This window comes from Pelmatolapia mariae, linkage group LG2 (assembly GCF_036321145.2).
Source record: "Pelmatolapia mariae isolate MD_Pm_ZW linkage group LG2, Pm_UMD_F_2, whole genome shotgun sequence".
In the NCBI taxonomy this organism is placed as follows: domain Eukaryota; kingdom Metazoa; phylum Chordata; class Actinopteri; order Cichliformes; family Cichlidae; genus Pelmatolapia; species Pelmatolapia mariae.
This window is the reverse complement of record NC_086228.1, coordinates 22774348-22785345: the sequence shown is the minus strand read 5'-3', so window position 1 is coordinate 22785345 and position 10998 is coordinate 22774348. Positions and strand designations below refer to the sequence as shown.

At 41.6% G+C, this 10998-nt stretch overlaps 1 protein-coding gene across 1 annotated transcript in view; it reads right to left on the bottom strand.

The window, feature by feature from the left end:
- Positions 1–101: 101 nt before the first annotated feature.
- The window catches only part of drp2 (dystrophin related protein 2), a 73557-nt gene continuing 62660 nt past the window's right edge, over positions 102–10998 (bottom strand). Inside the window, exons 18-23 of the mRNA XM_063494842.2 lie at positions 9013–9078; positions 6993–7139; positions 5248–5500; positions 3178–3295; positions 2953–3039; positions 102–2470 (exon numbers count right to left, since the gene is read on the bottom strand). Of these exons, the coding sequence (XP_063350912.2) occupies positions 2451–2470; positions 2953–3039; positions 3178–3295; positions 5248–5500; positions 6993–7139; positions 9013–9078 (691 nt within the window). The 3' untranslated portion in view covers positions 102–2450. The remainder of the gene's footprint in view (positions 2471–2952; positions 3040–3177; positions 3296–5247; positions 5501–6992; positions 7140–9012; positions 9079–10998) is intronic.

Below are 10998 nucleotides of genomic sequence, written 5' to 3'. Positions count from 1 at the left end.
GGCTTTTTTTTTCTCCCACGAGCTGTGCAGCTGCTCTTTGTTCTGAGTTGTGAGAGCTTTAACAAAACAAATTCTTAAGCAGTGCTGATGCGGAGATGGATTCAACAAATAGTAATGACTATCTTCAGCAGCTTAACAGTGGCAGGCTTCAGTGGAGGTGGAAGTGAAGAAAAGGAGAGCTGTGTTTGGGAACCAAGGGCCTCTCTTGCTTCCCTTAAGGCTATTAGCATTTGTATTATGAATGGCACATCACCTTTCCAACTTGCAAACCTGTGGAGCTTCGTCCTTGGGGGCAGTTCCCTAGCAACGGTATCAAAACGAACAGGCAACGAGTGCTGAGGAGGATGGTGTCAAATGTGAGTGCTATGTGCCTGGAGGAAGATCCCATAATGAATGCAGCACATGGGTTTTAAACTCATGTATGTGGGGTCAGAATGATATTTTTAAAGTTTAGCATGGATTCCTCAATGTATATGTGACTATCTTTTCTATGAGAATGGGATGGTTTGAGTACGGAGAAAGACACAGAACCACAGCTTCATTGTTTCAGGCAAACTTTAGTCCTGCTTCTGGAGATTTTGCTGTGGCAGGCACATCAAAGTGGATCTCTCCCACCAGCCCTCAAGCAATAAATGGATTGTTTTTTTTTCTGCTTTCCTCTCTTGTCTCTTAGATCTTTACTCCCTCCAAGCATACCCGGCACCATGGGTTCACTCATAAAAGCCTTATTTAACCGGTTTCACCCTATGGATGCTCACATGCTGTGATCCACACTTTTCCATTCCAGCTGTCACTTCCAATCAACCACAGGTCTGTCCGGGGACTGACAGACACTAGTGCACAAACACGCGCCTGACGCAACCTCCTTCCCTGAATTTAAAGCATAATGAAAAAAGAAAGAAAAAGTGGAGAAAGACTAACTCTTGTCTTTTATGGATTCAGCTTGGTTTTAAGGCATTAATTGACTGTGCTATGTTTAGAACAAAATGCACCCTATGAGCTTGATACAATGAGGGTGAAACCATATCAACCACACATCCTTTTGTAAATCTAAAAGCAATTAAGTATGCATTAACATGAGGGGAAATGACACATGCAGAGTCAGTAGCTACTGTTCTTTTCAAATCTACATGGAATGAAGGGATTATTAAGAATGGAGCTGGTATGGGACTGGGTTATCATGGTGTGCCTTATACCCCCCCTGTAGTGTTTGGAATTAGCATATCGAGGGGTGGGGGAGCTTTAACTTTTAGGAGCTCCTTCCTTCTGTCTGTACAAAGCAGGAGAACTCTAAGATCTCAGAGCAGTGGCATGCATGCTGATATTTATCAGCAGACATTTCCTAAACAAAACACAGTTCCATTCATAAAACAAATTGGCTTACCACTGAGAACTTGTTTATATCCTACGAGATGAAATAGATCTCCATTTTTATGAAATTGGCCTATGGTGTATTTCTGGCGATACATCACAGCACATGTTATCGATCATGCAGGGAGCCATTTGGTTATTTGTGCATAATGTGGGTGGATGCATGGGGGGTATTGCAAATAGGGGGTGCGTGTGTAGCAGCATACGTGTGTGCACATACAGTGAGTGCAGTTAGTGCTGTATGGGTGTAAAGGGCTCACTTAGGAGAGGCAAGCAATGAGTGCGACAAGCAGTGAGACAGGATTAGAGAAACACAGTGTGTGCATACAGAGGCGCTGTGCTAGCGGGCACTTTGGCTGTCTCAAATAAATCAGGGATTTAACTGATAATGTGTCATTCTGAAAAAGTAAATAAGCCCGTTGTGGGTGCTGTCAACTCCTTGACAGTCTGCACCACGCAGCCACATAAAATGTAGTCAGCCCAGCCCTGATCTAGCTTACACGGTTAAGCTTTAGCTCACCTCCTCGTTTCAAAATACAAAAATAACAACCATGACAACACATTCAGGAGGGGGGAAAAAAACACACACTGAAGATACAGGCATTTTGACAGAAACAATGGATGTCCTTCCTATTCCCTTTTTGCATTTTTTTGAGGTTCTTTTCATGGAAGGTCCAATTTGTGCTGCAGACTGATATAAAGCTTCCCACCTCTGAATGACTACACAAATACTGGTAAACACAGTGTCTTGGCTGGGCATTTTCCATCACTTTAGTCTCTCCCTGACCTGCTGCTAATATTAGTTTCCTTTGGCTCGTTAACATGGTGTCAGGCTGCGCCACTGAAGCTATGAAGCACAGCCTGGCCAAAAGGACATCAGCGTGAGCCTTTAGCAGTTTGCATGAAAAAGGCTTTTAGTGCACAAAATTCCAGTAGAGGGTTAGCTCTAAGTATCATTGCCGCTGCAGTGGTCACATGGCCTGATGTACTGTGGCCTGACCTCAGCTGTATAGAGCTCCTCCCTCTGCCATCAGGCGTTCTTTCAGGCTTTCTTTCTGCTCCTCCAGGCACACTCAGGGTTAGATGTGTGATGTGGTGCCTGAAATTAGGATATAAAAGAGAATTTAAAGAAAAGAAAAGGGTTAACAAGTTTAGGAGCACATGCAAAGGACCAAGGAAATGTTCTTGGTTATAACTAAGAAGGCTATAATTATTATAATCCCTTTCTTTGTTCAAATTACAGGCTTTGGATTGCCCAGCAAATTGCATTTTAAATGCAGTGGGGCACTGTGGCAAAGTGTGTGACAGTGACACGCTCTGTCTTTCTCTGCTGCAGTCGTCCTCTTATCTTACTTCTCCTCTCTGCCATTCAATCTCTCCGTCCCTACACCCCTCACTTCTCCTCTCTGCCATTCAATCTTTCCATCCCTACCCCCTCCCCTTCTATCGATCCACACTAGTACATATTTGCTCTCCTCTCCATCTTTCACGGTCCCAAGGGCCATGGAGGGAGCAAAGAAGCTGTCTCTGAAGTGTGGAGTGCTACAGAAGCAAAGATCCATGTAGCCAAAACAAACTCACCAGGTTCTGAAGGGAAGACGTTTCTCAGCTGCTCAATGACCTCCTGGAGCTGCAGCACTGTGTCCTGCTCATGCTCCAAATCATCTCCTGCCACACACACACACACACACACACGGATTCAAGCCGCCACAGAAAATGTTACTTCTCAGTGAAAAGATAAGGTTTTACATTTAGCATGCATGCATATGTCAAGCCCTCATCTTAGCCTGGCTGCATGTCACTGACCTGCTGCTTCAGTGTCTGTAGTCTCTCTGCTAGCTGGCTCCCCATGATGTCCTCCTCCAGACACAGGAGAAGACAGGGTTGATGGTTCTGATCCATTGGCCTCTGAATCATCTTTGGGCTGCTTTTGGGAGAGACTTATTACCATTCATTCTAAATAACCCCTCATATCTATCATATTTCAGACATCAGAGTCATTTTGCCTTTCAGATAGCAATGAATGTGATGTTTAATGGCACTCAGCCGGCAGTCCTCGAATGCAAACTCAGAGAAGAATTATTTAAAAAGGCAATTTTGCCCAACAGCTGTTCATCAGGTTACTGTGATTTGTGCTTTGATAGGTAGATAAAAGCCAAAGGGAGTTGCAATGCACAGACAAGCATTGCAGAAAACAGACTGACACCACAATGGATGCCTCAATTCACAATCAAAGGTGGATAGTGTAACTCTCGAAGATCTTATATGCAACATTCCCATGGTTCGTATTGTTTTTAGCAACACTGTGGCAATACTCCAGAGGTGAGTAAGTTCAGTAGCTGCTGCAAAACAGGAGTCTCTGTAGAGACTGGGAGGGATTCATACATATACTTCTAGAGACTACAGACTGCAGATTCTACAGATTTTATTTTCTGAGGAAATGAAACTGTGATATAGGTCCACAGAGAAAAGAATTCAAATACCTTTTTTTCCCTCCCTTTATGTTTTTAACCCAGGAATATGTGCCTCTTGCTCTCTTTAACCTGAAGATGCAGCATCCTGTTCCTCTCCTCGCCGTCTTTCTCCTACTGTCATTTATTCCCTTCATTTTCTCTTTATTCTGTGGCCTGAGTGTGCAGTTTAGATACTCCCACTGACAACAATTTACACATTGCCATTATAGTAACCAGTAACTGTGAGTGTCAGCTCCCACTCGCCTATCTCTTTGCCACACCTTTCCTTTACACTGCAGTAAATCCTTTTATATGACGCTCCAGAGTGTATTAAGGCTTATCCTCTTTCTTAACTCCTTCCATACTGTACTTCTTTGTACTCCCATTCCTTCTTTTAAATGAACAGTGTGTGCCTTTTTGTACTTTTATAAGTGTATTTCAAGAACTTTGCTATCTGCTATCTGTGCTGTCTGTGAGGAATACAAATATTGAAAACTGGTGAGGTTAGATTTCCCTGTGTGCCCCTTTTTTTTTTTTAAAACTGCAGCTACAGAAATCTGCAAGAACTATACAGTGCTGTGCCAAAATATTTGTCCTCTATCCAAAATATCCAAACCTACCTAATTGTCCCCTAAACCTAATAACTGGTTGTGCCACTCTTGGCAGCAAGAACCGCAATCAAGTGCTGGTGATACCTGGCAATGAGTCTTTCACATCGCTGCAAAGGACTTTTAGCCCAGTCGTCTTTGCAGATTTGTTTTAATTCACACACGCTGGAGGATTTTCAAGCATGAACGGCCTGTTTAAGATCATGCCAAACACCTCAATTTGATTTAAGTTGGGAATTTGAACAGAATTCCCGGGCCTTCCACAAAATTCAGCTTTTGTCTCATCAGGACACAGAATATGTTCCCAAAGATCTTTGAGATCACCAAGATGGTTTTTGAGAAATTGCGCCTTGGAAATCAACACTGATGCCTTTTCAGATGTTTTAGCCTACTTCAGTCTGTTAGACAGATTCTATTTAAGCTTCTTGTGATTCAACAGGTCTGTCAGTAATGAGACCTGGGTGTGGCTAGTTCAACTGAATGCATCTTTCCAAAAAATGTGGTTAATCACAATTAATTCTTGATTTAATGAGGGAGGGCAATTTGTTTTTCACACGTGGCCTGGTAGGTTTGAATAGCTTTTTTTTCTAAATTAATTTATTTTGCATTTACTGTGATAATCTTTGTCTAATATAATTTTTTTTAAAAGATCTGAACCTAAAGTATTTGCCTGTAAAAACTAGTTGGTAGACTTAGAAGTACACATAAAAACACACCCTCAAGGTTGTACTTAAGTATTGTTTTTAAATAAATAAAATCCATTGTAGGCATTGTTCATTTCCTTTCCAGTTCTCTCTCAGAGGTGTACCGCTGACCTGTAGCAGTAGCTCCCTGAGCCGGCGCAGCTGGGACTCGAGCTGTTTGTTGTGGTCCTCCAGGATCTGCATACGGGTCTCCAGGCGAGTCTTGTGTTGCCGGAGGACCCGTGCTTCAGCCAAGAGCTCCTCGTCCTGCTGCCCTCCCGCTGTAGGTGAACCGAGACCTCCTTCTCCAGCCTCAGTCAGCATGGGAACTGATGCCGCCTCTTCGTGTTTCCACTTAAGCCGCCTGTACTCGCTCTGCAGCACCCTGAGGACCAACAGATGGAGGAGAACAGTCAAGGCAAGTTGTTGGTGCAGCAAGCAAAACATCACACAACTTAGAGAATTATACTGACACAAACAGAAATGCATTATAACCTGACATTTTGTATTTATGAGACAAATAATTTGAATGATTTACTAAATACCAACACATTAAACAATCAGTACTGCAGGATCCTAATGTATTATTGATGACTAACCACATGGAGTGCAATCTTCATTCTTAATAGAAGCCTTTCATATCACATATTTGTATGGTGCTGTGAATATTCAGTGGCTTTGTGTGGTGATTCGCTATTAAAACTGTTTATAGACTTGTGATGCATTGTTAATTGATTTGGCTGCTGGAAAATGATCGTCACAACATACTGGTCTATTTAATTGCAGAATTATCTGTAACTATCTCTTTGGAAAAGAAAATGTAATAAATAAATAAATAAAATGTCCATTTCTTTATAAAGCTAAAAAAAATTAAGAACTTTTTTTGGGTTAAAGAGACCCAAAATAAGTTCTTAATTTTTTTTTTTTTGCTAATTTATTGTTCTGTTATAAGCATCAGAAAAACCACTAAACAGCCAATAAAATAAGCTAAAGCAGCCACTTTAGTCATTAATAAGGACAACAGAGCACACTATAACAAGAGACACACTTTGTAGAAAAACTGAACTAGGTCAAGGTTTCAGACACCCAAAGGGCACGAGTGTGTGTGTAGCTGCATTTTGCTGTGTGTCTAGAAAGGTCACAACCAAACTGAGGACAAGGGAAATGTATTCATATGAGTCATTCAACTAAAGGATGCCTCTGGTAACCAATTAAGTGGAAAGGAAAAATGAATTTGCTTCATTTATGGAAAATATCTGTCCCTGTAGTAACTAAAATCTAATTCAAAAGCATTAACATCTTGTGTTTTAGGTATGTTTTAAACTTAAAGCCAAACAATTCATAATAGACTCTTTGTTTTCCTTGTGCAGGACAAACTGAAGGATGACATACGAGTGGTTCCATGTTACCAATATGCGGTTTTACAAGCTTAATGCTCAGGTATGCGCACAGAAAATGCTGCTTTTTTTCGTTTTCTTCAGGCAGTTCAAAGGATTTAGAGTATGAATGTGTTTATTCACTGCAGGAGGTTTGCAAATGACAGCAGACATACCGAATCGAGTGTAATACCTCTAGATAAACACACAAATGCTTCTGGGGAGCTTTACTTATAAACATTGAACGTTAAGCCAAACTTTAAGGTCTCTGCAGCAAACATTATTTTTATCTTAGCCTCGATCATATCTAAAAGCAAATCAGATCAAACACCGTTTCAAATGTTTAAAAAATAATGAAAATATTACGTGTTTGGATGTGATGCAACTGGTGTTGAAATATGTCTACAAGACGGGATTCTGGAGGATTTATTGTGCTTGAAAACACATGAATTATAAAGAATGACGACAAAGTTCTAACAGCTTTATTTCCTGGCTACAGACCTGTTCTCGTTCTCCAGGCGGGCCAGGGTGCATTGGAGCTGCTCCTTATCCTGGTGTTCCAAATGTGCCAGCAGCATGTGCTGTCCACAGGGTGAGTCATGGTCCAGGGCTGGGCTGGAGTGACGCAGGAGGTACTGATCTTCATCCCTGAGTCCCCCACACAGGAGACAGCACACTGAGCCACCAGCACACAGCCACCAGCAGCACAAAGCAGAACCAAGAGCATGGAAGAGCAGACAGGCCAAAGCAAAGCAAGGCAAGCAAGACAGGAAGGCATAACAGGACGAGACACAATGAAACCAGACAGGATACAGCGGCTTGGAGCAGTGTGCCAGGTTCCCGGTCCAAACATTAAATGCTCTGCAATAAAACTTGCTCACCAGACCATTTAACACCTACTCACATTTATTAAAAATGGAAGGTACATCTTAAGCTGCACAATATATTGCTCAGATATTAATGTCCAATAACATTTTATTGACACTGGAACAAAAACGTAATGTTCAAATCTATGATAACATACCTAGGGCTATTAAACAATAAATGGATATGTGAATGTCTGGCAATTATTTTAATGGAAAGATAGTTGTTGTCAGTTTATGTTGCAATAATGCTATTGCCCAGGCAAACCACTTTGTACAGCCAAAGTTAAATGAGAGGTATTCGTATCAAGAAAAGACATGACGCCCCTGAGCTGAGTTACTCTGATACTCTGGTACTTAACCTTCAGGTGCATTGATGAGACAATGTGGGTCTAAATGACCCAACTCATATGTGCTTGGGCTTAGCTGACTTGCATGCCTGTTACCTGACAACATTAAATTGCGATTAATATATACAGGTGGAGGTAAAGGCCGTGCATGCAGGAACGGTGGTTCAGGACAGTAAACAGTAGGATGCCAAGCAAACACCAGCTGGAAGCACAGATAGCACAGCAGCACGTACAGAGCCGTGCAGCAGGAAAAAAGTAAAAAAAAAAAATTATGAAGCATTGACAGACAGAAGGACGGGTGTGCAGAATAAGAACAAGAAGATGCAAGGGCACAAAAGCTGGAACCAACACAGCTGCACATAAGGGGAAGAAGTGAAATGCCATGCATACAAACACTCTCAGGCACAGAATAATCCAGAGACAGAGTATAGATGCAAAAACTATATGCATGTATATACATTTGTGTGACACAGCTCCATCCAAGCAACACACTAGATGCATGCACATAGCAACAAAGACAATGAACGCAGGTTTGATAAGCAGAAATATCAGTACTGAAAAGTTTTTGGCTTCCAAGTCTTTTACTTCTCTCTGAGTTTAAAACAAGCTCTTAATGTATCATCAGTCACATCACTCTCTGAGAGCAGACTAACACAAAACACATGTGGAAAGGTACAATAAGCACACTTCACACTGCACTCACACACATTACACAGACCTCTAAAGTGTGTATGTGGCAAAGCTACAACCTTAACTTTAAAGCAGAACCATCTCAGAGAAGGAGGAAATGGCTGACAGCCCACAGCGATGTCAACAAAATAAGACATGGACACACAGAAAATCATGATCTCAAACAACCCTAACCACTCTCTCCATGTGGCACTTTCTCAGCTTTCCACAATGAGGACTGGCTGCCTCATTCACATCAAACATCCTTATTCCTCTCACTGCTGTAACCCCGCCACTGCCAGCCACTCAGCCAGCTTCTGCAGGCACACACACATACGCTTTGTGTATCTACACACAGCCACAGACCTTAATCGCAGCGGGCATGTGGATGATGAATGGACAGTGTGTGCACACTGCTTGCTGTGGGTCATTTTCATTATGTGGCTGACTATTTATGCGATTACCCAATCTTACCCAAAGAGCTGCACATACATGTACAAGTCTGTGCACACAAATAAACGCAGAAACAGTCGAAGCATCGCGAGAAAAGAGTGTACACACAAAACGCACACATAATCCGTGTGAAAGGCTGTGCTTGTAATGACAGGGTTTGTAGAGTGGGGGTGGTGGCATACTCACAGGCTTTCATCAGGAGACAGACTATCCGTGAAGAATGAACAATTCTGGCTCTCCATTTCTGCCAATCTGTATGTATACAAACACACAAACGCACACACACACACACACCAAGGACAGGATGTCAAATATACATGCAGTTGACACATGTACACAAACACCCAAAAGAGAAATATTGAGTGAGATCAGTAAACTTAATGAAAATGGAAAAGCAACACATTATGTTTATTGCCACACACACTGAGAAAAAATATATTTCATCAAACACAAGCTTTAAAAAAATAATCAAAACTTATTTTAAGCTGTGCATATAAGACCTCTAGCCTGGTCTCGTTAACTACCAATGGATAGTAAGGTGCGCAGGTGCATTTGACTAACAAGACTGCAGAGTGGCAAAAATTCGACTTCCACTAGAGTAAAAGCTATAAAAATATCCACAAGGAGCATGCATAAAACTTTATTGTACATTGTCTACTCGCATACAGGCAATAAAAAAACCTTTTAGAAACGTGCTACTGTCCAGCACCACAGACAGCATCAGTGGTGCGTGTGAGGCCACAGTGTGTCAGGTCTGTGTGGTTTTTCAGGACCAAGGACAGCGCTTCCCTTCTGCACTATATCCTGCTGACTGTCAGCTACACTGTACATGCTGCTCTGTAAGCTGTTTTACTATAACACCAAATAAAATGTGCTGTGGCAGGGCAAAAAACGAAAAGAAAAAAAAAATCAGGTTTCTTATTTTTAATGGAATACATAAGAAAATCGGGTCCTACAGAAATCACAGCAAGATGGACAAGGCAGGGGCAAGGCAGGGGCAGGTAGACCCAACAGGTAGGTGAGTGTAGCTACTGTGCAATTAACAGCCTAACATGTCTTTGAGTACTGCAAGATTCTGTACAGCATTTTTTTTGCAAAAAGAAAGAGCAGGACTGTGCATGACAGGTTGCTGCCATCGCTATATGTCACTGATTGAAATCAATAAAAGATAATGGTTAACATGCATTCTGCTTATAAAATTAATAATACCAAAAACATCATTGATAGATAGAATGTTTACTTTAGCTCAGTGTGATACTATTTTTATTATACACCTATAGTACTGCATAGAAAAGTTTATAAAAGTGACTTTTTGCCTTCCATAACACATTTACAACAATCAATAATTTTTAAGTTGTTTATTAATGTTCCATATTGTACACATCACCACCTATTAGTTCAATGCAGAAACAGCATAAGAAAATAAGTAGCTCAAAAAAATTAACAAAAAATGTGTCTATAGGTGCTTTGTGCCCCATCTTTATCACGTCTCTTCTAAGCAGCACACACTGTAAAGTACAATTGTATCCACTCTTTCCCACACATTATAACAATATGTAGGAAGATGTGATATAAATAAGATGCATGCATGAGCTGGCTGCATGAAAGTGGAAACACCAGAAAGTCAATTCATCACAACCAGCTGCAGTCCGCTGAATATCAGAGGGTAATGACTTATAATAGCGATCCATGATTAAAGGGTGGGTTGAAATCGGCGGTCAAACAACAAAGTTGTTATTTGCACTGCAAGCGTCGCTGCAGCTTTAACCTCTTTAGCTTTGTCCTTCAAGTCGGGATATTAATCATCACGAAGAAGCAGCCCACTGATGCAAATGTGCTACGAGTCTTGTGCCTGCCCACATAAATACACACAGATTTGCCACATTAAAATAGTCTTCTTCACACACCGACACGCTACATGCTGAGTTATCTTTCGCAGTGTGTGGTCAGGTGAAGGAGTGAGGGATGGTAGAAGTAGGGATGAATGATGTAGAGGTTGTCAGGTGCATCCACATAAGATTCCATTTCTCTCCAGTTTTCTATGAGACCATAATACTGAGGAATGCAGGATTTATCCATGCCCTGTTACAGGAGGCCCAGCCTGTGAACCCGACCGCTCGTAATTCAGCCTGCAACACTATTCATCACAAAACCTCTGCAGACCTCAAGCTT